Source organism: Hetaerina americana, unplaced genomic scaffold, assembly GCF_022747635.1.
Source record: "Hetaerina americana unplaced genomic scaffold, ioHetAmer1.1.p SCAF_3, whole genome shotgun sequence".
Lineage (NCBI taxonomy): Eukaryota > Metazoa > Arthropoda > Insecta > Odonata > Calopterygidae > Hetaerina > Hetaerina americana.
This window is the reverse complement of record NW_027286874.1, coordinates 57698270-57725470: the sequence shown is the minus strand read 5'-3', so window position 1 is coordinate 57725470 and position 27201 is coordinate 57698270. Positions and strand designations below refer to the sequence as shown.

General features: G+C 38.1%; 1 protein-coding gene across 3 annotated transcripts in view; it reads right to left on the bottom strand.

The window, feature by feature from the left end:
- Hip1 (Huntingtin interacting protein 1) overlaps positions 1 to 27201 on the bottom strand; it is a 127540-nt gene that overhangs the window by 13143 nt on the left and 87196 nt on the right. For all 3 annotated transcript variants that reach the window (XM_071588392.1, XM_071588393.1, XM_071588394.1), the window contains exons 2-12: positions 12801 to 12864; positions 11752 to 11951; positions 9225 to 9382; positions 8514 to 8575; positions 8289 to 8429; positions 7699 to 7832; positions 7056 to 7288; positions 1639 to 1777; positions 1431 to 1515; positions 1263 to 1351; positions 483 to 686 (exon numbers count right to left, since the gene is read on the bottom strand). In XM_071588392.1, coding sequence (XP_071444493.1) covers positions 483 to 686; positions 1263 to 1351; positions 1431 to 1515; positions 1639 to 1777; positions 7056 to 7288; positions 7699 to 7832; positions 8289 to 8429; positions 8514 to 8575; positions 9225 to 9382; positions 11752 to 11951; positions 12801 to 12864 — 1509 coding nt within the window. The remainder of the gene's footprint in view (positions 1 to 482; positions 687 to 1262; positions 1352 to 1430; positions 1516 to 1638; positions 1778 to 7055; positions 7289 to 7698; positions 7833 to 8288; positions 8430 to 8513; positions 8576 to 9224; positions 9383 to 11751; positions 11952 to 12800; positions 12865 to 27201) is intronic.

The following is a 27201-nucleotide window of genomic DNA, read 5'->3' as shown; positions in this document are numbered from 1 at the left end:
AAAGATTTAAAAAAACTTAGATTGTGCAGAACTCAATAAGAGGTCTAGTTACCTAATTTTACAGCTTCAAGATGAAAATGAGAAAGAAAAGATAAAATATTTTTAATCCGCATGAAAAACAGGTACATCCTTGTACTCAAACTATTCCTTTTCCAATAGGTCACCTTTGAAAGGTACCTTTGCCACTCTGTACCCTACCAAAGACCCAAAGGGCATTAATGACAGCCAATGACTGCCAATATTACACAGTACCTATCGAGTATACACGTACCCTGACACACACTACTAGAGGTCAGACATTAAATTTCTGACGAAAATTAAATACTTGGAAACAAATACACAATTCAATGTCATTGTTTAATTAAACCTTATGAACTCAACCAAGTGGAATTGGACCATCCTGATTATGGGTTTTATGTCTTTTAAGGGAAAAATCTAATGCCTAACAAGAGCGCACAAAAAGATAAGCAAAAAATGCATACTTCTTTTTCTTTTTCAACAGCTTCTTTAGCAGAGACTAGATCTTTCAAATCCTCTGCTTGACTAGCCGATTGCTGAAGAGACTCCTGCATATTGAGCCTATCATTCTCAATTTCCTTGAGCCTGGTATCTGCAGATAACCTGAGCCTTTCTGCTTCTTCACAAGATACTTTCGCTATGTTTAGTTGTTTGTCCACATCAGCTTTCTGAAAGAAACAACAGAATTGGATACAAAATAAAATTCTAAGTACATCGATGAGTTAATTTTTATACAACATGATTTGGAAAACTCTGGATTTGTCAGACAACTTTGTGGCAAGGCAATATTGGTGTAATATACGAGCAACAAATCAAATGAATAATAGAGTGCACCACTATTTTAATATATAACAAACTATTACATTTCAAAACACAAATTAACAGTCTTTCAAAATTGTAGGGATGTGTAGATAGATCTTGGAGTTCAAACCACCAATAGAACAGGGGTTCACAATACTTTGTATAAGAACTATGTATTTTAGAGCTTGGAAAACAAATATTTCAATTATTAAACATTTATTACAGTAAATGTAGTGTAAATTGAGAAATGGTCTCTTGTTATAAAAATACAGTGGCTATCCTGGAGCATGCATTATTTTCCCACATCTTCTTCTCTCTTATTAAATGCTATTTCAAAATTAAGTTCCAGACTAGTATTTCCCTACATAAGTAGCCATGGCTGCAACACTTAATGAGGAATTCTTGAGGTCTTAGAAAAAAATTGAGAAGACAAATCAACTTACTTGGCGTAACAATTGTATGTGTTCTTCCCTGAGTTTACTGTACACATCCTTCAGTTTTTGGAATTTTTCTTCTAAGCCCTTTGCTTTCTCTAAAAGAAATTTTAAAAAAATATTTATTTGCTCAATTTTAGAAATTACCTTTTACCATCATTTTAAAATTAAACTCACTTTCTGTTTCCTGAAACTTTTCCACAGTTTCCGTTTGGTGCAATAAATCTTCCTTCACTTGTCTTTCTTGAAGAAGTTCATTATCCTGTACAAATGTTAGCAACTCTTTTTTAAGGCACTAATCAAGTAAGCACATTCTATACAAGAAACATTGCAATTCACAAACCAGTCTTCATAATTTGTAATTAAAATAGATTATAACTTATACCTTGGCTGAGATGCTATCTTCGAGCTGAATAATTCTGAGTTTAAGTTCTTCCACTTTCCTTTTGTATTCAGCGACTATCATTTGATTTTCTGCCCGAAGTCTGGCAATTTCAGCCTGTAGTTGCTCTATTAAACTGTCTCTGCAATAAGATAAATTCTATGAGTGGACAGGAATTCAATTCTCAGAAGTAATTCTGCATTTAACTACCACTTTAAGGGTATTATGTATTTACAGAAAAATGTGAGCTCTTTCAAAATTAAATATTTCAGTTATGTATTAATATGTAAAATTCACATTACACCAAAAAAATCACCAATAATGGTATTACATCTGAACATGCAGTTATAATACATACTCCTGAGTGAATATGTATACAGGTGTTATGATTCTGAAAATTCAGGTGAAATTGAGTGTAATTCAAACATGTCTGCTAAAAAAAGATATACTACCTTGATCAAAAATTTCCCGGAATTTATTCAGAAAATTAAAAATACAAGTTTATTCATCTAAATCTATATTGTCCCCTTCAAAGTAATCCCCATCGACTGCAACACACTTATGCCAGCGCTTGATCCAATCCTCGAAACATTTTTTATATTCGGTTTTCGGTATGTCCATCAGTGCTTCCTGCGATTTTTCCATTACTTCCTCTCGGCTGCTAAAACGCGTTCCCCGTAATGGTTTTTTAACTCGATTGAACAGAAAGAAGTCACAGGGAGCCAAATCAGGTGAATTCGGTGGCTGTTGGATGGTATTTGTTGCATTTTTCGTCAAAAAATTACGAATAATGATAGCACTGTGCGACGGTGCGTTATCATGGTGCAAAATCCACGAGTTTTCTGCCCACATTTCTGGTCTCTTTCGGCGAATTGCTTCACGCAAACGTCTCATAACGCCCAAATAATACTCTTTGTTTACTGTCTGGCCTTCTGGCAAAAATTCATGATGCACTACACCGTTGTAATCCATGAAAACCGTCAGCATTGCCTTCTTTTTTGACTGAAAACGACGTGGTTTTTTTGGTCTCGGCTCATTTGGTGAACGCCATTCACTTGCCTGATGTCTGGATTGCGTGTCGTACTCATAAACCCACGTCTCGTCTCCAGTAATGATCCTTTTGATGAATGTGGGATCGGATTCAGCCTCGCAAATCATGTCTTTTGCGACGTCAACACGGTCTCTTTTTTGCATGAAATTGAGGTCTTTTGGCACCAACTTTGCTGCTACACGACGAAAACCCAAATCATTAACCACAATGTCTTGGGCGGATCCATAGGCAATGTTCAAGTCCTCCGCTATTTCTCTGATGGTTAATTTGCGGTTATTGACCAACATTTCTTTTACTTTATCAATTTTTTCACCGACTTTCGATGTCGATGGTCTGCCACTGCGTTCATCATCTTCGATTGACTCACGACCACTTCTGAACCGCTCGTGCCACTGGTAAACGACCGTTTTTTTTAGAGAATCGTTGCCGAAACACTTTTCCAACATTTCCAACATCCGTGCGCCACTAAATCCGTTTTTTACGCAAAATTTAATACAAGTTCGTTGTTGCAAATTTAAATCCATTTCTGCAATTGTAAAAAATCGCCAACACACACAGAGATAGATGTACTCTTGGCTACGTAACTTTTGCAAATGTCAAGTTATGACACTAAGATTTAAAGGGAATATCAACAACAGATGTACCAATTTAGCAAAAAAAACAGAACTCAAAGGAACGATGGGAGCGCCACACGGTGGTTATTCCGGGAACTTTTTGATCAAGGTAGTATATGGAATTTTTCACAAATAAAATTACTTATTTATGTGCCATGTTTTGATGTAGAAACATCATTTTCAAGTGAAAAAAGTGGTAATAATTGCATGTTTACCCATATCATTTAAGTTGGGAGAGGAGGGGACAGCAAAGGAGTAGGGTGACATTTAGGATTTCCAAAGGAGGGTTGTAGCTATTGAGCAAATAAAATAATAATAATAATAACAATAAGGAAAGGTGGTGAAGGAGTTTCCTCAATCACAACTTTCCTTTTTTTTATTTGCGGAAGCAAATACAAAAAAATAGCATACAACAAAATAGCATGATATGTAGAGGGGGTTCCTGCTCTCGCTTAATCCCCCTTTAGTGTTCTGATATAATTAGCATCAATTACACAACATGAGAAAAAGAAATATCAAACAAGATGAAACAGTAGCATTAAATTACAGAAGCAATGTAGAACCCAAAGTTAGTACAATTAGAGATAATAACTATTATAAGAAATAAATATATTATTTTATGATAACAATTCAGTTAACAGAGTCATTCAAGATTTTTTTTGATCGTACACTAGGCAAAATAATACACATTAACTTAAAATAGCAATTACATACAAATTTATTTATACAATAAACGAACAATACAATTACTAGTTTCATCAGACTTTATTGTACCATCACCAAATGTCACTACAATTATCAAATTTCATTGTACCATTTTAAATAATTGATCTTTATTATGCTTAAGGCAAAATAGCACAATCTCATGAATCTTGGTTTTCTTATAAGTCATACTGTGCCAAATTTCATGTCTGGGTTTTCCATACTGTAGGCACTCCTCTATTCTATGCTTAGCGGTGTCTTCTGTTAGGCAGGTACTACATAGATTAGTCCTTGATTTTCCTATTTTATTGAGGTAGTGTTCAAAATTTCCATGGCCTGATAAGAGTTGTGTCACTTTATTAGTTAGCTTGAATTTTATATTTAGCCTTTCAATGATGTCTGGAAATATTTCTTTAGTGTGAATACCCTTATCGGAATTCAGCCAGTCTTTATTCCACTGACGAATTGTTTGTTCCCTGAGTATTTCTTTTAATACTCAGGGAGCAAACAATTCATCAGTGGAATAAAGAGAAGCAAATATATTGAGCAAATAGCAATAAATATTGAGTAAAGAAGGGATGAGTTGTGAAAGAGGGAGGAAGGCTGTTGAGGGAGGTTATCAAAGAAAATAAATATCTAGAGGCATAGAGGTCAGCATGCCACCTCGTCTTCTGTCCCATGGCACAAGGTTTACATTATGGCATTGGTTGGTCACTGAAGACGGCTCATAAACAGGATGAGGGAATGGTGGGAGGGGGGGCATTGCCTTATTTAAAAGTAGTAGCAAAGCATAGATTATAGTGTTAAGCTGGCTCAGGGAAATTGTATTTTGGAGGTTATCAAATGATGGAGGAGGTGCTAGGTAATTAAATAATTTAGTCATATATTTTTAAGATACATTAATAAGAGTTAAGGGTATTGTTTATTGTTCATAGGTCTATATTTAAATAATAGCATAAGGCACTATGCATTTGGTGGGGACAGTGCTTCAAATCTGTGTCTTACTTCTCTCATTATAAGTCTATGAACATTGCTTCTAAAACTTAAAATGACATGTGAACCAGTATAATTGTTGACTGAAATTTTCAAAAGGGAATACATTTATGTTTGTATGACATGGTAGTTATGGGAAGATTTGCTTCATCGCCTATAATTTAGCAAGATGAGAATTTTGCAATTATTTTGTTTTAAAGAGATAAATAGAAATTATTTTGCCAAGCATCCTCACTCAAAATAGAATGGTCAGAACTGATAGCCAATTGTTAGGTCTTTTCTTTTTTTCCATTTAAGCTCTGCTTCTTATCAAAAAGATTTGTAAAATGCTTTGCAAAATATCAAATAATATATTAAAATAAATGAATATTCTTCTGAAAAATGAAGAAAAAATACAAATATGCAAACATCAAATTTATAGTCATGCCCACTGCCACTGTATAAGGTTATAACCCCAAAAATTCTTTCCAGAATAAATTGAAAAGCTTCCTTCAACATATAGTGTTGAAGGAAGTATTAGATATATAGCATATAGTATTAGACAACTGCTGACAAACCCCAATTAATGAACCTGGTTTCATATGGGCTTAGTAATTTTAAGCCTCTTTAGAATTCTCACTGAAAAAACTGTGTCTCATGATAAGATAGTAGTAGTTTTTAGGAGAGGCGACCGACAGCTGAGGTCATTTGTGCCATTAAGGATGGACAGGAAAAGATGAAGGGTGGAGAGAAACCCTATGTCGGCATTAGCCTACTGTTAATGAAAGGCACCAAGGAGTCTACAGCTTAATGTCCCATCAAATGGATGGTGTAATCACTCAAATTGCTCTCCACAAAGCACATCAAATAGGGATCAGGATCCTACCAAAAAATATCTTGTGCCTCCGGGATTCAAACCCATGCCCTCTGGTTGGGAATCCAGTACCTTAGTCACCGCACCATCCCCCCCTCATGATATGTCTGAGAATGAATTATATTTACTATTTCCAAAAAAAAATGAGTTTCATGCATTCTTACTTTTTCATCCTTTCATGATCCACTAATTTATTTAGAAACAAAATATTCTTAAACAGGAATAAAGGTCCCAAAGAAACTGCGGGAGATGCCGCAACAGTAACTTTTAACGGAGTCATCCGCTAATGTGCATTTTAATGCAACAATTTCAGAGCGTAAAAATCATTCGCCTTGACTGGGACTCGAACCCAGATCCCTCAATATCCGGTCGAGTGCTTTAGCCACTTAAGCTACCGAGGCGTCCTCTTAAACTCTGAAATTTTGGGGCTTTTAAAGGAACTAGATGTTATGACGAAATACCGTACATACAATGTCACATGCATTCGTAGTCGTGCGCGAGGCGCCACTGTCCACACCATATGTGTTTAAAGTTGGCTTTAACCTCGTGGACAGTGGCGCCTCGCGCACGACTACGAATGCATGTGACATTGTATGTACGGTATTTCGTCATAACATCTAGTTCCTTTAAAAGCCCCATAATTTCAGAGTTTAAGAGGACGCCTCGGTAGCTTAAGTGGCTAAAGCACTCGACCGGATATTGAGGGATCTGGGTTCGAGTCCCAGTCAAGGCGAATGATTTTTACGCTCTGAAATTGTTGCATTAAAATGCACATTAGCGGATGACTCCGTTAAAAGTTACTGTTGCGGCATCTCCCGCAGTTTCTTTGGAATTTGTCAAAGGGAAAACACCATACGTGTTTAAAGTTGGCTTTAACCTCGTGGACAGTGGCGCCTCGCGCACGACTACGAATGCATGTGACATTGTATGTACGGTATTTCGTCATAACATCTAGTTCCTTTAAAAGCCCCAAAATTTCAGAGTTTAAGAGGACGCCTCGGTAGCTTAAGTGGCTAAAGCACTCGACCGGATATTGAGGGATCTGGGTTCGAGTCCCAGTCAAGGCGAATGATTTTTACGCTCTGAAATTGTTGCAAGGAATAAAGGTGTTCAAGTTTTTAGATTGTTAGGACATATTAATTATATATGAATTAAATTATTTGTAGAATATAAATGTAATCATGCACAGAGGTCGTGATTCACTCACCGCTGCGCAATTATATCAGGTGATATGGAGCCATTGCGAGTACTGCCTAGATCTACAAGATCACCAGTCATTGAGCTTGAATCTGATGTTGTATCTAAACTAACTAAAGCTTCTGCTCCACCACCACTATCCATCTCTGTTGACATTGATGACTCAGGAGGTTGCCGAGGAAGAATTACTACAGGTGTGACATAAGTGCCAAGATCAGACTGCACCAGGAAGTTAGGAGGACACTGAAGAAAGAAAAATTTATTATGAAGGGTAATTATTTTTATTAATTTTGAATTATATCATGCACTTGATAAAATACCTTCTTTATTCATTATATAAATAATACTTTGCCCATGTAAATTCACATGAATTGCAAAAAGAAATATTGAAATGTTTACAGACAAGAGAATGATAATTGACATGGTCTTATTTGAAAGGGAAAAAAATGGCAAATCATACCAATATAACAACAGCTAGACAGTCGAACACAAAATAATTAAGTTGCATTATCAAATAAAATTTATATATTCTATATAATTTATTTCAAAATTTTATTTAATTTACATAATATAAATCAAATAAGTAGAACATACTAGGAAATTTAGCATGTCACCATTTTGTTTATACATCAAAATATCAGGAAAACACAAACCTCTGGTATAAAGGGTATGTGGATTAGGTTTTTAAAGTACTGAAGTGTACTCGCACTGAGGTAGAAATGTCTCAGGTCCCGAAATTGTTTAAGAAACCTTTCTCGATGTCCTATAAGTGTATCAGATGGAAGACCTAGAAAGGTAAAAAGAACATACTTATATGCACTGTTTCGTAAATCTTCACCTACTCAGGAGCTGTGAACACATAGTAGCATTTACTAAGCTACTTTGTTTATATTTTTATGATTTCTCACCAATGATTATTCATAGGAGATTGAATGAAAGCTAGCTGGTTATCTTACTAGATATGCATGAAAGATAACTTGTCAGAATGTTAGAATTTAAAAAAATTTGGAAACCATATATCATAAATGGCATTTTGATTTCAAACATACAAATATTTACCACTATTTCATTTATATCAAACCTAGAACCAAAGCTATTATTTGTGTTCTTGGCTGAAACTAGTTTACAAATACATTTATAGTTAGCCACTTTTCTTAGCGTATTTAAGGGTTTTTTTTCGGGAAGAGATTAGAATAAATTATGTAATTAGATTAACAGTTAAAAATTAAATTAAATTACTTACTTGCATGTAACTTAAATAAGAACTTGACACAATAATCATAAAGCTGGGAGGAGTCCTGTATGCAAGGGATAAGGGGTGCCAGCCGACACTGTCCAGAGCAAGTCATTGAGTTGGCTCTTGACATGTCTAATGATCCAAAAACTGAAATATGAGTTTTATATCACAATTCTAGAGTATGATATTATGGAATTTATTATTTCAAATTCTGAACAGAAAATAACTTACTGGCTGCTTGCAATGTTAATATTTCATCCATATAGTCAAACATCTCAACAGACATTTGAAAGCTGAAAGAATAAATAAATAGCCGTAAGAAAAATGCACAAAAAATTCAACTACATGACTTAATTTGAAGAATATGATTATTTAGACTGCTTAAATTATGCTGCTAGATTATTTAAAATGCTGATAAATTTCACTGACCATCTTGAAACATGTGAATAATAAACAGAAAAAGTTGTTTCTTTCAAGAACTTTTAAAGTCAAGATAGAACAATTTAATATTTCTGCAATAGCCTAAAAATTTATTGCACTAACTGCAACAATTCCATACAAAATAGGTTTAGGTCATATATTTTTTGTAAAGCAATGCATTCTCCCTAGAACCCCTACATAATTGAAAATACTGGTGATGTAGTGTCATCCTTACAGTGTTCAGTGATTTCTCCGAATGATAAAGCATTACACAAGAATCTCATTAATTACCAGGGCAATCTACAACCAACAGCTAGTATAGAATGTTGTACTGGGTATACTTATAGTTAAATAAACTTCACTAACTTTAGGGAAAGAGGATGACATGATTATTTCAATTCTGATATATGTACGTATATGTTAAAATGATTCCAATTCATTACATTTCCATTCAAATTAACTACCAAAATTAACTCCTCAATGTACAGATCAACTAAAAAGTTACTAGCACAAAGAACTTACTAATTATTTATGTCATTTTCTCCAATATTCTCCAGTTCTTCTTTGGTGACTTGAAGGTTTCCAGGAAACCTAGGGTTCTTGGAGTGAAAATCCAATTTCATTTTGAGAAGACGACAGTAATGGTAAATGAGTTTCCCATACCCTTCTTTGAGATGACTCTGAAAACAGGAAAATATTTTACCAGGTTGGATTACTCTCCAATCAAATTAATTTACAGAAGAATCTAGAATTCATCACACAAGAGAAAGTTCATCAAGATTCCTCACATTTAATCTAGTCTTTAATGTAGAATAAATATGCCAATAAAAACCAATTTTATCCCAAGGCCAGTAAGGAGGTTTTCAATTGGCAGAATAACAAAATAAAACTTTAAAAACTAGACTTTACTTCTTTAAGAGTTAAAATTTACAGTAGATACATTAAACCATAAATATTAGATAATTTGATGTCGTCTGATGATAACCACTTTTTTACAGTGCCTAGCAGTAACTTGGATAATGGGTAATCATCATTTCATAGGTATAAAAGGTATCAGTCCATGCTGTTTTCTAGCTTACTAACCTGAGTCTTAGCCCTGGTATGTGAATGAACCCACATAAGCTTCAAGCAGAGAAGACTACGTAAAATATAACCAACTTTTGGCACTATTATTGTACTCATATGAAAATCTATTTAATGAATAATAACACAACTGAAAAGGTGAGAATTTTTTTCCATGCAAATAAGAAAGTTCCTTCACACTCAAAAGAAATTAGAAATCCTTACAAAACTTCCAGTTCCAATTGTTTTCAAGGAGACAAGACAACTTATCCAAAGAACACAATTTATGTTTAATTCAACATCAATCAGTATATGATGGGAGTATTACAAGACGACCTTAATTCCCTCAGGAGTATTATAATATGTAAATCTAAAGGCAATTCAAAGGATATTTCATCATTTAGTACAAAGTTCACCAACAGGTAAGACACACCTGTAACATGGAATGAGTGGCATAGAAACCCCAACTTGAAGACTCAGGAGAGAGAAAGATGGCTGTTAATAACGGCGGAACAAGAAAAATGCATTAGGAAATATTTATAAATTTTTCTTTTGCTCATTCATTACTTGAAACATATAGGAAAAAGTATGTTTTAAAATTGTTTGGTTCCCTTATTGAAAGTTTAAGGGTGGGTCTACTGAGCTAGTCTTTGTTTCCATAAATTCATCCCTGATGACAGCACAGCAAAGAGTACCTATCATTACCTTTGATGCATTAATTTGACAAAGCTAAGCTCATTTGAAAAAGTTCTCTTGTCAACTTTCCAGTTTTTCTTTGAGGCAAGAATGATTTTTCAATAAAAGTTTAATTGGCTGAACCTACTATGTGCACTTTTAGGAATTACACTTAGGATGGAATACAATCTCAGCAGGCAGTCTCATAATACAAAATTACAAACATGCATGTAGAACACTTGACTGTTACTGCATATCTCCCACTTCCTGCCAGGCATGAGAATTACAATTATCAACGACTATATCTATCTTGTTGCAGCTTTCCCCATAGCCTAGATTTTTAAATTTTCCTTTGAAAGTTTTAATTCAGATCAGCAGGATTAAATTTCCTAATATTTTTAAAAATTAAATAACAACATAATGTTTCAATAGTTTCAGCCTCAACTTTGTGGAAGTTCATTTTAATAAATGAAAAAGAAAAACTTTGTTCCAATCCACCACTTTATTTCAGGTACGACTAGTTTCGACGCTACGGCGTCATCCTCAGGTACAAAGTTTAAAGTCACAATCATTGTATATATACCCTCTTCAAGAAAGGGTGGGGGAGTTGTGGGAAGAGGGGGCGAGGAGGGGAGTATGGGGTTGGGTACGAAGGAATGTGGGAGAGGGTAGGAAAAACCAGGAAAAGCGTTAGTAAGCGGGGGGGATTGGAAGGTGGGTTAAGAAAGGGGAAAATTTCATTGGTCGGTATAATTTGAGTCAATGGCTAATGGGGATAAAGGTACGGGTTAGGAGTTAGCATCCCCATAAGCCATTGACTCAAATTATACCGACCAATGAAATTTTCCCCTTTCTTAACCCACCTTCCAATCCCCCCCGCTCACTAACGCTTTTCCTGGTTTTTCCTACCCTCTCCCACATTCCTTCGTACCCACCCCCGTACTCCCCTCCTCGCCCCCTCTTCCCACAACTCCCCCACCCTTTCTTGAAGAGGGTATATATACAATGATTGTGACTTTAAACTTTGTACCTGAGGATGACGCCGTAGCGTCGAAACTAGTCGTACCTGAAATAAAGTGGTGGATTGGAACAAAGTTTTTCTTTTTCATTTATTAACAACATAATGATTTAACCTGTTGTGACCACACCTCTGAGCTTATCACAAGTTGTTCAGGGAGGTTGTTGGAAGGTGTGACCACAACAGGTTAAACAATCAGGTGGTTGCACCATAATTATTAAAATTACATGCTTGATCATAGATATGCACAATTGCCAAGTTAATGATTTTAAGGTTAAATTGACAGAGACATACCCAGAGTTTTCCAATATCTTCAATTTTCCTCTTGTATCTTTGTGTGTGGGGAATGACTTGAGGATGCCCTTCACGTAACACTTTATGTAACACGTGACAGAACTTCCATGCTATGATTCTGTTGTCTTCAAGGGGTAGCCTTAATACACATGACCAGAATGTGTTGGCTCCCTTCTCCTGGAATGTGCCAATTATGGCACCTTATCAAAAGCTAAGGAAAAACTTGAATGCAAATTTACAAGATAATTAGTTTCTCTGATATAAATTATTTTGAGCACAGCTTTTGATGAACACAAACATGATCTGATGTGATCAAACGATCACAACATCCACAAGTACATTAGTGCAACATTGAACCATTGAAGTCCAACTGCAGACTGATTACTAAGCCTTTTTTTAATCTCTCAGAGGTATCTCGATCCCTACTTGAGGTGCTTTGTGGAGGGCACTTTGAGTGAGTACGCCGTCCGTCGGATGGGACGTAAAGCTGCGGACCCCTTGGCGCCTTTCGTAAAGAGTAGGCTAATGCCGACGCCGGGTTTCTCTCCACCCTTCATCCTTTCCTGTCCATCCCCTATGGCGCAAATGACCTTAGCTGTCGGTCGCCTCCCCCAAAAAACTACTTGCTTTTTAATCTCTAAAACAGAGTTGAGCTACATGTTACTATGCACAGTTATTATTCTCAATTTCACTGAAAACAAAAAAATATATATAATTAAACCCACACTCCTCAAAAGCCATTGGGCAATAAATGGATCACCTCATACATTTATTTCTTTAGCATAACTGTTACATGCAGAGAATACCATAGGAAATAACCCATAGAGATGGTTTTGTACCAAGTGTTTCCTCAGAAGATTTTACTTGATGAGCCTGGACCTGAGGTAATCGCATTAACATGGAATTAAATTTGATAGTGAAATTCTAGAGGGGATAACATACAGAATACAACGAGTGAAGTAATTCAGAAAACAAAACACTTTCCCGAATAACTAATGCATACATTGAAAATAAAATGCAAATACATATCAGGCAATTTTAAAGGATACTCCTCACATGTTTTTCCTTCACAGGATTTTCAACTTGGTTTATGGCTTTGCTGATACTGATGCCCTGAAATAAAAATATTTCAATATAATGTTTGCTTACTTTTTAAGACTATATATAAGTAAAACATTTAACATTATACACATTGGAAATTGAATTAGAATATTATATTGATGCCTAAGGGAAATTTTACATCATGAACCACAGTAAAAATAACCAAGGTAACCGACTGGATACAATTTAAAAATTAGCCCCACTGAATCTTTGATTCAAACTGCACTACACATTTGAAGTAAAATACGATGTTTACACTTGATTTCAAAAGAATTCCAAACTCATGGTTAATGCAGATGTAAATCACCCAAATAGGTATTCTAGGCGTCAGGTTTATTAACTGATGCAATATTGATTTTGGCTACTGTTGGTTGGCGAGGACAGATTGCCCTATGGAAGCAGGCTACTAAGAACTCGTGTACTTCAATCAGCATGTGCTCAGGCGATATCTCTACCATGACGTCATTCTTATACTCGATCCCCCTCTTTCATTCGTTTTTGAAAGATTTTTAAGGGCGCAATTACTTCTCTCGCCCAACTTGACCCCTTCCCACCTCCTCCAAAACTTAAGGAGCGGGAAAGAGACAAAAGCCGGTTAACATGTCGGCATCTGCTCGTTGTCTAACGCGAGGACGAACCTCACCGTTGGAGTCAGAATTTTAATCGCGATGTGACCGCTGAAAAAATATTTTTATTAACAAAGGAATATAACCTCGGTAATCGGAACACCACTGAGTTCGGATATTATGTCCGCATTTTAACGTTCCTCCTCATTCCTTCACGTCCTCTTTCATTTACTATCCTGCCCAATATTGGTCTTGTCTCAGGTCCGCTCTTTCCTCTAAGTTCCTTCGAAAGACATACACACACGCACGGCCATATGTTGGCATCCAGCTCAACCTCACGCTCTCTCTCTCTGTCTCCCACTTCCTCCCCGTCTCCTCGAACGCTGACCACTTTTTCCAGCCACGTATCCTCGCCCGCCCGCTTATTCCCGTCTCCTTCACGCCCAGCACTCAATGCAGAATTCTGGGGAAAGGAGGAATACAAGCCGGCTTCCGAAACTACTTGAACTGACGATGGTGCAACTGTTCAACTATTACTGCAAGTGCCTACTGCTACTGCCAGCCAATACAATTACGTTGCATTTCAGCTTTGGCAGCTACGGCGTTTCGGCTCCTCTAAAACCTCTTTGTGGTGTGTGCACAACCCGCGCACTCCGATCAATTGGGGCGTGGGAAGAAAATATCCGTATATTTACTGGATATTTACTTCGTATCAATAAAGGAGGAAGTAAATATGAAAAATGAAGTATCACCATTGATAAGGGTAAAGATTTATGTTTAGCAAAAGTCGATTAAGGAGAAGAAGCGATTGGAGGTGGTCAGAAAAGTCCTCACCCACAACAGCACCGCCAACCTTCTTCCTTTTAGAAGCCGTCGTGGTCGGCGGGAAATAATTTGGAACTCTACTAAGGCCATCCTTTCTACCATTCCAAACGCAATTGGTCGACTCTGGATACATTCTAAGAGTGGTTTCAGACATTCATTGTTTTCCGTGATTTCCCGAGATGAGTGTCCCGGCGAATTCCATTTAAACTGTCGGTGCGTCTTAAAATGATTTTGCTTAATTAGGTGGAGACATAAGCTAAAGTTGATTGGAAACAAGACCACTTGGGAGACCAGATTTTAACTTCATTACCGCAGCCGGAAATTCGTAACGTGGCCAAGCCCGAGGTTGCGGTATCCGAACCCACTTCCTTAATAGGCATTTTTACACTATAATAGTCTCCAATTATGGCCCCACTTCACTGAGAAGAATCATTCACAGGTGGGGCGCTTAGAAATCAAACTACGAGAACTATCCTCTTTTTCTAAAACCGAAAACTTGAGAGCAATACAGAGATTTGATAATCTGCAGAGAGAGGAAAATATTCCTCATTGATGAACATACGTTTCGGAGAGATTTATTATACTGACGACATGCCCATAATTTCTGTATCCCTCTCATCCTTTACCCCTTATTTGTCATCGCTAATTTGCTCTGTATTAGGTCGCAATTCCGGAATGATATATCACATTAAAATATACCGGAGGCCGAGAGGAGATTCAAAACTCGTACTTATGGTGGTAGAATATCCATTTACTGCTATCATGGTGAAGGAACTTTTGTGATAGCGTGTTTTTCGGCAAATTTTATACATACACTTGGGCGCAGAAAAATTAATAAATCCCGAAAAATATCACCGTTTTTTTTCTGAAAATGGTACACGATTGCTCAACGTGCCAAAAAGAGGTTATTTTCTGAGACCAAGATCGTTTTAACAGCCGCTCAAAATCTATCAAAGGAAATATAGCTGGGAACAAATGAGCGAAAGGATAAAAGTGTCGAGTCAAAAAATCCCACAGGGCTCCGACCACGTTCTTCACTCGTACTTCTTACGCGTTGGCACTACCACGAGGAGGGAAAAAATCACGATCTCACCCCCACTCTCACGTAACCCATTCGCTGCGGCGGGTGCGATTAAATTGGTCGTACGTGAAAGGCGAAAAGCGTGGTTTTCGTAGTCCATGCGTTGCACCATACAAGAAGGCACCGATAGAACGAAGGAAGGGGGAGAACCTATATACAAGGGAACCGAAGAAGATGTGGAAGTCATTTTGGACGCGGGGCAGAGTTGAGACCATCACTAACTGATAGCGGCTGAACATGGAAATTAAAAGAAAACTATTTGACAGTTAAAAATATATTACCGTGGTTCAGGATTTTATTTATGGCGAAGAAATAGAAATGAAAGGTGATGTAGAAGAAAATTCAAATCACACTTATTTTGCATACAAACTAATTGTAAGTCTGACTAGAAATTATCATCGTAAACTTTTCTCAGATTGCACATCAATCATTTTTGCAGAGGAATTCACAGCCGTTCTGTACCAGGAAAGAGGCGCCGAGGTAGACCGAAACTAACTAACTAAACTAACACTCGGGAGGAAGGCCGAGGCTGACGTGGTCGCACCGCAGCTCTCTTCAGGAGATGCCCACAACTTGAGCTATTGGGAAACACCGCTGTCGTGTCGCTGACCCCGGGGAGGAAAATGTAAATTGAAGCAAGCAGGGGAAGTGCAGAACGCCCCTCGCACAGAGGGAGTACGCTGCATTGGCTCGGCGAGATCTTCAGATCATATAATTCATTGAGACATTAAATGCGAGCGTACATCGACATCAGGAAGTTATTATCTACAACAAAGGCAAACAGTTACAGAGAGGTGTGATGGAAATTGCTCTTCCCTATTTACGGGCGAGAGAAATGGGACAACAAAACTTGAACAAATGAGGGAATTCACTGCTTTGCAACAACATCCCAACATAGTTAACATCGTAAAATGACTAGACAAGCTGTCACCTCGGTGAGACTCCCGGGTTAATATGGCCCTGACTACATTTGCACTAAAAGATAATTCTATCGGGTAGAGTTCAGCAAAAATCTGTTACCACCCTTAATTTTATTTATTTGCCAATGCTAAATGGCTTTGGATCTGTACAGCTGTATTTTTAATACTAGCGTAGCATATTTTTATGAGGAATCACTAAGCCTTTTGGAGAAATAGGTAGATCATAGGGTAACGAGAAAAGCACGTCAAGTTAAGATTCCCGAGGGATTTTCCTTTATTCCTCAAACTTGAGAAAATTTTATTTAATAGAGGTAGTTTGAAAGTTAAATAGACGCTCTCGCGAAAAGAGGGAAAAAGTTATAATACTGATACCGGAGACTTTTCACGTAGAGAGCACAAAAACTCAATGTTGCATTCAGACCTCGATCAGGCTAACCTCGGGCCGTAAAAAAATACCCATTCAGATTACTTCAACTGAAAATATATTCTGTTGGTGTAACCTTTACGCACGTGCCATATGTAGCAAGTGCCCATTTTGTCGCCCGAATAAAAACTCCATCGGGCAATATATATTTAAATAATCTTGAATTTTGTTCATACAAAGTAGAGCTAATCCCGTTCGGCGGAAAATTATTGGCTGTATTATTATTATTATTCTACCGCATAATTAATCATATCAGGCTTAACGTTTTGGAATCGTTCCAATGTTATTCTACCGCTCAAGGAAGGTTTTGTAAGCACACAGACTGAACATCGTTACATTTCTTAGCTTCGTCCAACAATGACCCCCTAATACCACAAATTAGATCAAATTGTTCTTCAATTCCGAATACTTCCCTTCATTCCGTCCAACATGCCTATCATTTTACTCCTCCTACCTTGCCTCCTTCCTTCCCTCGTATCAGTCCTCAACATTCCATCCTCAATTAAAATGATCAAAAACCACATTGCCTGCCCTTTGGATTTTTCCCAACAATCCTCTCTCCGACCGACAACACCTAGAACTTCTTCGTTTGTTTTCCTTCCCGTCTAATTTACCTTTCCCATGCTTCTTCAAGCCCACTTCTCAAAATTCTCAACCTACTCACATCATCTTGCTTCAATTACTATGTGTCGACGCCGTTCAAAACCACGCTCACAATTAAGTCTTGGCGCATCTTTATTTAACGTTCTTGCTCAACGTCCCAATCATCAATCCCCCCCTGACAACTTAAAACTTAAATTTAAAAAAAAATTAAAAACTAAATTTTTACCAACTGAAAAGTAAAGTGCTCCTGAAGCGTAAAAACTTCTCCAATCCCATCTCCTTGGCAAGACCATGAAACAAACTGCAATAAGAATGATTTTTCTGTGAATGAAAATGGGGCTGGATAAAATCTCCATTAATGGAACAGATGTACCTTGTGTTTTAAGACCATGATGGTGCCTTCGCAAAATTTAAGTCATGACCGAGTTCCCTTGACTGTTAATTGGCCTCGTTAAATTAAAACATACGTTTATCTTCCCACGGCCGTAACGTCATGAGTAAAACTTATCTTTGATTTTCTGTAGAGTTTTGATGTGCATAGAGTCAAGAGGTTATTTATTGGCGTATTTGCAAAGGAAAATTGTTTTAAAAACGGTCTCCGGACAAAATAGTTGGATTTAATACAAACCGGCAGGAGAATGTGCATTCCTTTGGAGACGCTTCGCGCGATGACGAGTAAAATGATCGGAACGCTGATCATTAAAAAGAAAACGCCGCTAATTCCTAAAGTGTGTATTGCATTAGAAAAAAGGAGTGAAAGCCTCTATTTTCATGTTGTAAGGTTGTTAATCTGCTTTTGCTGTGCTCGCGAACTGCGCGACAGAACACTGGCCGTTTTAATCCATTCCTATGGGAGTATTTCTCTCTTATTTTATTCTGATTTTTCGATGACCTACGGTTAAGGTCTAAGCGAATACCTAAATCTCACGAGTTTAATTTACACCGACATCTGGGAGTTGGTGCCGTGACACGGAACAGTGCCCATCTTTTTTGCCACAAGTGCATCATACTAGTGTATTTTTTAGTACCCTTAAAGCCACCTCTAGGGTGTGTGGCCGGGGGTGAATACACACCAGACTAATTTTGACCTGAATCTTTTCACCCCAACCGCGGTCGGATAACGTTACTCTGATCCCTTTTCATTTGTGGACAAAGTTATATCTTAAATCCATCTATTCTACACATAATCTCTCTAATTTTATAGACATGATCTCCATCATGATTCCATCCCTGAGATCCTTTAATATCCCTGATACTTAGGTACATATGGAAACGGTACCTCGTCCTCCGACCTCAGTATAAACTCTTTGATTTGTACACTAACGTCCATTCCAAGTCAGTGCATTTGCCGATACGATGATAAAAGTCGAGTGAACGCGTGAAATAGTCGGGAGAGGCCAGAGACGAGCCTTCAGAGGCAGTGCGGTGCGTGGATTGAAATAATACCCGCCCGCGTTGTGGTGCACACTTGCACGAGTGCATAACCGTAACGCCCTCTACCGCCTGATGCATTTCCACCCTCTCTTTCCCCACGACCAAAACTAAGGTCGCCAACTTCCATCTTTCTTTCCATCGTCATTTATTTAATCGTTAAAAAACACTTATGGGGATAGGATAGGTGCTGTTGCTGGTGTACTGCTTTCCCACCTCGAGCGCCTGAGTTGAGTCCTGGCAGTAGCAGAAATTTTTAATGCTATTCTGATCCCTACTAGGGGTTCTGCATGTGGAGAGCATTTTAAGTGGAGTACGCTGTCCGTCGGATGGTAAGTTAAATTGGGTGACTCCTTGGCACGTATTATCAAGATTAGACTAATGCCGACGCTGGGTTTTTCTCCACTCTTTACCCTATTTCCTGGAAATCCTACCTTTATCAAATCGCCCAGCTATTCTAAGGCATATTGGGGCAAATTACCCTGACTGTCGTACGCCTTCCATAATAACTACTACTGAAACAATTACACCGTGGACCAGTACGAAGATTTTCAATAGAGATAGAGAAAACAATTTCAACGTTTGGGTAATTCAGCTGACCAACTCCGAGGCGTTGCCGAGTAAGGGGATGGTTGAGAGTGAAGAGGGAGGGACGATGGATTTAGGATGGGAGAGGGACAGAATGGAGGCTGCTGTGGTGTCTGGGAGCGGAAGTGGCGTGTCTTGAAATAATCCCCTATTAACGCGGCACCGAAGATACGTCCCGCATGCACCAGGGACTCCCCCATCGAAGGTTACGCCAAACAGCGATGCATTGGAGCCACGCTCGCGACCTGATCCTTCACATTCTGCGCTCCAGGTCCACTTCATCTGCTACTCAGTTTGGGCGCCAATTGTACCAAGGCGTGGAAAACAAGACGTGATTTACACGATGGCGTCTGGAGAAAACCAGAATCCTCCAACCAGCGACTTTGAAGCAAGGCTTATAATAAAAGCAGGGCGCAACAGAACTTCACGCCAACCTTCAAGTTGAGAACCGCAGTAGTCAACACGTGGGTTGGTTTGATAGGTGAGAGTAGAGCTCACCTCATACGAGTACTAATCCTTTCAGCCGCCTGGTACCCAGGATCACACAGCTTGGATGAAGCTGAGGGTGCCCAGAGGCGTCACCCGGGACCTAACCCGGACCCTCATGTCAATAGCCCAGCGCTTTAGCCACTGGACTACAACGCCCATTTTCGGGTGGATTACTGAGGTTGTCTAGGGAACAGAATTAGGAGACGGAAATATGAAAATTTGTCGGAACTGTATGCAATGACTTTCCTAACTCATTTGTAATTCATATTTCGATGTGTTTTCTGACGTAAAACTGCACCAAGCAGTAAGTTGTGAACTGGCCTAGAGGCTAATTGAAAATTTAAGCAAACCATTAGATCATAAACATTTTTCGTCTAATGTATGCGTGTTAACCAAAATTCCGCTGAAATGTTAAGGACATGGTATATATTCGATTAAGATTCATATTGAACCGGCGCGTCCACTCATGTGATGCAGAGGTGTGTGGCCTCTAGCCCTCTCAAGGACAGCGTATCTCATAGCAGAAGGGGATATGACACGAGATGAGGGTGTCTGAGAAAGGAGACGCGGAATCTAATAGGTTGCAACGAAATGAATATGTTTAAGTGGATAAAGGTGTACAGCAAAGATAATAGTTTCACAAATTCAAACGCCAAGCGTGAGCGCAGAAAAAAAATGTCGAAGGCATAAAGAAGAAGAAATTGATAAAAGTCTCAGACATGTCTCATACATGCCACAAAAACCACCTTCAAACAATGACTTAATTTTCGTGTTGAACTTAAATGGACGACGTTCCGGTTGGCCCGCGCTGATCACGAATAATTTCCTTTCCCCCATAAGTCTCCTCAGGACGAGAACATAATTTACTCGCTCGAGTATGTGAGGACTAACATGGACGATGAATACCAAGGGCCCAGCATCATTCCGAGTCTTGCGAAGAAGACATGGTTCGAGGAGGATTATAAATAAAGGACCGAGAATGCGAGCACTCACACACTCACACCGAGCATAAAGAATAATTGGAAACGAAAAGAGGGATGGCTCACTGTCGGGGAGGGATGGGCAAAGGAAGGCAGGAAGGAGAGGCGAAGGGACCGAAGCAAACATCCCAGCCACGCCCCACGCTCGCTTCTCGATAGCCTCCCCCTCCAACCCTCCACTCGCATCAACTCCCCGTTCACGTGCCTTCTCTTTTAAGACTCTTAGGCGACAGATTCCTCCACAGACTCACCTCGGCGACGGAACGAGGCTCAAAGGCACTGAAAATGGCGGGGACTATTTATTCCAGTTCCGAGAAGTAATAAATCGGCATTGGCAATGGGGTACTAGGTAGAATGAATTAATGGTATTCCAGTGGGGGCTCCAGCACTTGGGGTCGCTTCCAACCTTGGTTTAACTATCGTGGCGATCGCAACTCCCCAAGAGTTGGTCTGACCGTTGTGGGACTTATTTTGCTCGCTGAGTTTTTGGAATAAAACTTCATTACTTCGCACTACGCCTTCGTCTAACTTCATTCTCCATGAACAAAAAAAATGCACTCCTAACAGACTGTTTGGAACGACACGCCTTCCCCAATCAGGAAAACACGTCAGCTATAAAATTAAAATATCGTCGGATATCCAGGGCACTCCAGAAGTTTACCTCCCGAGTGTCCGAACGTTCTCGGATGCCGTATTCGAAAAAAAGAGAAAAATGTCGCCACCATTTCCCCCATCAAATATCATACTAAAATTGCCAACATGCAACTTCATGTGTCTCTGAGCATATTAATTTTTAAATTTTTTATGAAAACATTCCTAATAATGAACTGGCCTAGCTAATTAATCTGATTTTCTCGATCGAACGTCATCCCACCACAAAAATGAGCAACTTTTAATTTAAAAAGCTAATAAAATATTTTTTTGGTTGGGGAGGTGATCTTTTCCGTAAAATTAGTCCAACTACATTAAAGTATTATATTAAATAATAAATACTCGTCACTTTCCGCCTTATTTCACTCTTGGCAGACACGACGGTGCATTGGGGAAACAAATCAACCACGAATTTCCAGAACTCCGCGCTCATAGTCAGCGGTGGAATCAGATTATCAAGGAAAAGTACGCCCAAATCTTTCAACTGGATTCTACCATGAGATAAGCCCCAAAAACGTCGTTAGTTTTCCACAAAGAAATTTAAATTGTTTATTATCTGAAAATACGTTTTATTTTGCTCCAAACTATTCACCATGCTAACCCAATGAGTATTAGGAATTCATAAAGGCACGGGTTTGAATAAAATCGCACAGTAAAATTTAGAAGACAGTAGCAACTCATACTATAATGAGGAATAAAAAATGAGAGGGGAAGAGAGGAAAACGCGGGTAGAATAAATTATATTGAATACATATCAGTACAAAGCATAATTAGGTCGATTCAGACAGACAGATTTGTGCAATGCAAATCTTCGGCGCCCTATATCACCTCGATCATTCAGCCTCTTGAGATTATCTTAATTAGTAGGCAAAAGTAAAAAACTACTTTGAAAATTTTAAGCTTCCCTGACATGTACACCTGCGGGGAATACCGACGATTCAAGAGTTTTTTCTGTTCGCGACACATGCTCAATTATCCATTTACGCTTTCCATTATTACTCGTACTCTGACGAACGTGGCTGGAACCACCGAAATATTAAAGTGAGTTATCTTCATTTTTATTGATCTGCTTTAAAAACTATTTTTATCTGTACATATACGTAAGCATCGAAAATTTGTAGATGCCCTAAAGGTGTTATCTTTATTATATATATACACAATACAACAACAACAAGTATTATACATATATATCAATAATACAATATAGATTTGATAAGACCAAGTCCCGCATATAGGACCCAATGTGCTAAGTCATAGGTGAATATAGTTGGAGTTCTCGCGGGTCTAATTACGTCATGTTGAAATCCTTTCATGTATCCGTGATGCTATATGAATCATTTGCATTTCTCATAGGTCAAGGTCAAAGGTAGTATTCATCAAAAGTTTGAGAAAATGATACCGCTATTTAGCAATACTATATTAACTCAGAAAATGTGCTTCACGTGCAAAAATGTAGATGTGGATTCAGCCGCAATCAAATTAATTAATTCACCTAATGGTGAGCAAAACTTGGCCAGCGATTTTTCTCTGCTCTTCACTCATGATATTATCTAGAAAGGAGTAATCAAGTATAGCCAGCTTGGCAACTTTCCCAAGAGCATATATAAAGCGGAGCATGTATATGAAGCGGCCATTGCATCAAAATGACAACTTCCATGCTGAACTGCGCCCTTTGTTGTAGCCGGCGAGCACGTTCCTAACAGGCATAATTGAGTCAGCGATGAAATGACAACCCTCAATAATATTCAACTGCATTTAATGATTATTTTTTTTAATCCACAAGGTTACGCACTACGGAAACAGTGGTCACATCTTAGGCATAAAATGACGGCCGCTATGCCCTATGATGAGCAAGTCGGAGGCAGAATATTAATGAAGACGAGAGAGAGCGAATGAGACGTTGACCCTTTTGATTCGGAGAGCTTCGCAGAGGGGACACAAAGGATCATCAGTGAATAGTCCTGTCCACAGAGGAGAGCGCGGTTAACCGGAGCAATTACTCACTGCGTAGGCTCACATTCAAGACCACAACCTTGACACTAATTTCCCCGTTTACTCTAAAACAAACGTTTGTATATTGACAAGTGAATCGAAACTACTCCTTAAACAAGTAATGCCCGCGAACCACTTTCTTCTCGAATTTGCCTTTCTTTCATCTCAAAATCATGAAAAAAATCTTGTTTTGGTTTGAAATTGTCATCTACAATGCTGCCGAACAGTAAATAGGTTTACAAATTCATTTCTAAACACCACCAATGCTTCCAGACCGTTGACGAAAGCCAAAGCTAAAAGTAAACCATTCAGTTGAAATATGGGCCACATACCAGCATTTGAGATTCGCACAACCCCAGTGAAATTTATTGTAGCTGCCGACAACAACATCGATAATTAGCGGCGTAATAGGCGTATGGTAAACGCGATTTAAAGAATAGATGAACGCCTCAAAGGGGGTTGGAGCAGGATGATGGTACAGAAAGCTGTGGCACCGCTACTATAAGAGCTGTAGGTTAACTGAAACCGGGATGTCATATTCCGAAACCACATTTCGAATAAAAACTATTTTGCATACTAAAATTATGATGAAAATATTAATTGAATATCGAAATAAAAATTTAAACATTTTTATTTGATATCGCCTTGGCACTAGTAGTAAATACGTATTATCGTACGTGTATGCACGCACAATCTTCATGAATAAGCAATCATTTGACATGAAAGCCCCAAACGCATTCCATTATGTGCTATCTATGATACAATACCGTCCTCGTATGTCCCGAAAACAATAAAATCAAGTTCATTCGCCAGCGACTAAGTATTTTCTATGACAGGCAATTAGGAATGTAAAATAAGACTATGATTTAGTAATCGTCCGGTTAACATTTTGTTTTTCCTGCTTGCTAGAGATAACTAAATGAAATAAAAAATGATATCTGATACGGATTATATGTAGTAATTTAAATCTGATATTATGTGGAGTGTATTTAATACATGTACAACTGTTGATGGATTTATAATTTTTTTTATCCGAAAACCAGTTTTTGTATAAACCCTATGAGTTACTGCAAGTTAAACGACACAGGTACTCTAGTACTCAAACCAAGGGGCCAAAACTTATTTAAACATACAGAATGATTAATGAAGTGTAAAGACGTGGAAATTACAAGCGTAAAAGTTATTGCAGGAACATGGAAAGGTTTGGATTGCAATGTATTCCTTAATTTCTGAATACCTTAATACCTATCTAAAATACGCAGAATTCTCCAAGAGATAGCATTTAAATGTGCCAGACATGCTAATTTTAAAATAAAACTGCTTGAAGCCATTCTATCTGTAAAAGTACGAATCGCATAAAATATGAATACCTTAGAATGAGCATAATGATACTGAATTATTTCTAATTAATTGTAAATTTATTTTTGTTAATGTGGATTTCTTGCTGTTTATTTTTGTTTTTATCTTACAATAGCATTGATTGATTTTACTATTTGGAACCTTACCTATTTTCGATACTTCGGGGGCTTACGACAATAAACGATTCTTATTAATATGCAGGAAAGCAAAGAAAAAAATGGGAGTAAGAGATAAATACACTTTCGATAATAATAAACCGCGAAAATTCGACGTGAATACGTATATTAAAGGGCGATGCTGCATCCTTCTCGCAAGGGCACCCATCGAATATGCGGAACCTATACGGGATCCTTCAAATATAAACCAAGCTACGAAAAAGAAGTGAGTGCAGCGAAAAGTACAAGGATCAGTTGGATACAACCGATACAAGGATACGACCATTGAAGGATGATTAAGAGGTACGGAAACGCTAACTAACAAGACACGAGTGAGAATAAACCTACGGAGACACGCAAATGGATAAGTTGATTAAACCAACTGCAATAACGCCAGATACGTATGGGACCCATGGGAAGGCTTCTTTTCATTTATGCAAGGGTATGATGAACGAGAAGGCTGCTATACGGCATACAATTTTTCCAAAAGCATTTGCACAACATTTTACTTAGAGAGCAATAGTAGTAGAGCTGGAGCCGAAACACGCTCACCTACATAACCGATTGGACACTGCGACAATGGGCGGGACGGGATTTTCTACCCTATTCTACGGTTTATATAAAATGAATGTGTGTATACGCGAATGATAACACACATTCATTATCTTATAGCAACGCAACTCTAAACCAGCGGTTTCATTGGGCGATCCATGAGTGATGAGCTAAAACAACTCCACTGTTGATCTAACATGCTAGCAAAAATCATCTATATTCCCTGCTTTACGTCGTTGTAGGGAAGTACGAGTATAGGGTGAAACTTGACCTATCATTCGTAGAAACCCCAATGGTGCGAGAGCCAAGATTCCAGAATAAAAAAATGAAACAGCAATATTTTTAGCTTTCTCGGAAGTTAAAACATACTTACATGCTATTTTTAATAAGTAAAAGGTTGAAATTTTATATGATTTACAAAATAACTTATACCAATAACAGGGTAAAGGCAATGCTCAAAACATTATCACTAGAATATTTCGCTAAACTTTCAGTATAATTCTCCAGGAAATACAATAGTTGTCAGTTAGAGTGAAATCAAACAATTATCAACATATTAACTGCGGAAGAGGGGCATGACCCAAGGAATATGACATTAAAACGCTCAATAAGAACAGTAAAGAGATCAAGGTAAACAGAAACAATTAACAAGGAGATACATACAGTTTTTTTGACGAGTTTCATTATCTAATCTAGTTGCTTCATTATTTTGAAGATCTTTGTCTCTGCCAAGCTGCACGACCACAAGAGGGAGAGACTGTTGTGCGGCCAATCGTAGGTATTATGAGTATTATGGATAGTTTGCAGCTAATAACTGGTCCCGTAACCACGGAGATGGATGCAAATAGTTACCTAACATTCTGAAATTTTATGATAATACAAGGAATGTATAGTGATTAAGATATAGATACGATATACGTTTTGTATATCACTCTTTGTCTTCTATGAGAGACATCCTTGCTCCATTCTTACTACTGACTCTTTTCAGAAACTCTTCTGCCTGTCTTCCACGCTCGCTAATTTCCTTATCATTCCTTCCTCTTTTCTTCAAGACGATTTCCTGGTACATTGTTCGCATATGAATAAAAAACATGGGCAATGAAGAGGAGAGACTTGAGGTGAGTATAAGTCAGCGAAATGAAATTTCTGCAAGGCATTATGAGGGTGACATGAAGGGGTAAGAGGGAAAATGAGAGGGTCAGAGATATAATTAAATAAGGGCAACGATAGAGCATAATAGATGCGCCTATACTGTACGGAATAGAATGGCAGATGGGAAAATATGCAAGAGGATTCATGAAATGGAATTAGAACGCAGACGTCCCATGGGGAGTCCAAGGAACAGGTTGTTACCAGGAGTGGATGAGTGTGAACAGAGATGAGTCAAAGACCAGGAAAAAGTGAAGATTAAGAATTGATTGGGCTCGGCCAGCAGCTGAAAACTACAGAAGATGATAACTGAGCACATTTTAAAATAAAACCCCAGTATCAAGTTTGGATATCTACATTGGAAAGGCTACTTATGTGCTATCTCCGCGACATACCAGTCAATTAGTAGAAAAAAATTCAACACTAGCTTGGAATTTCAAATTTAAAACTTTTAAAGTCTCTACAAAATATAGGTACCTTTACAAAAAAAAGTCAAATCACTTGCAAAATATTTTACACCTCATCAGCTAGTCACTCACACAAAATCCCGATTTTCATACTTGGTACTTTCTTGGGGCTATTAG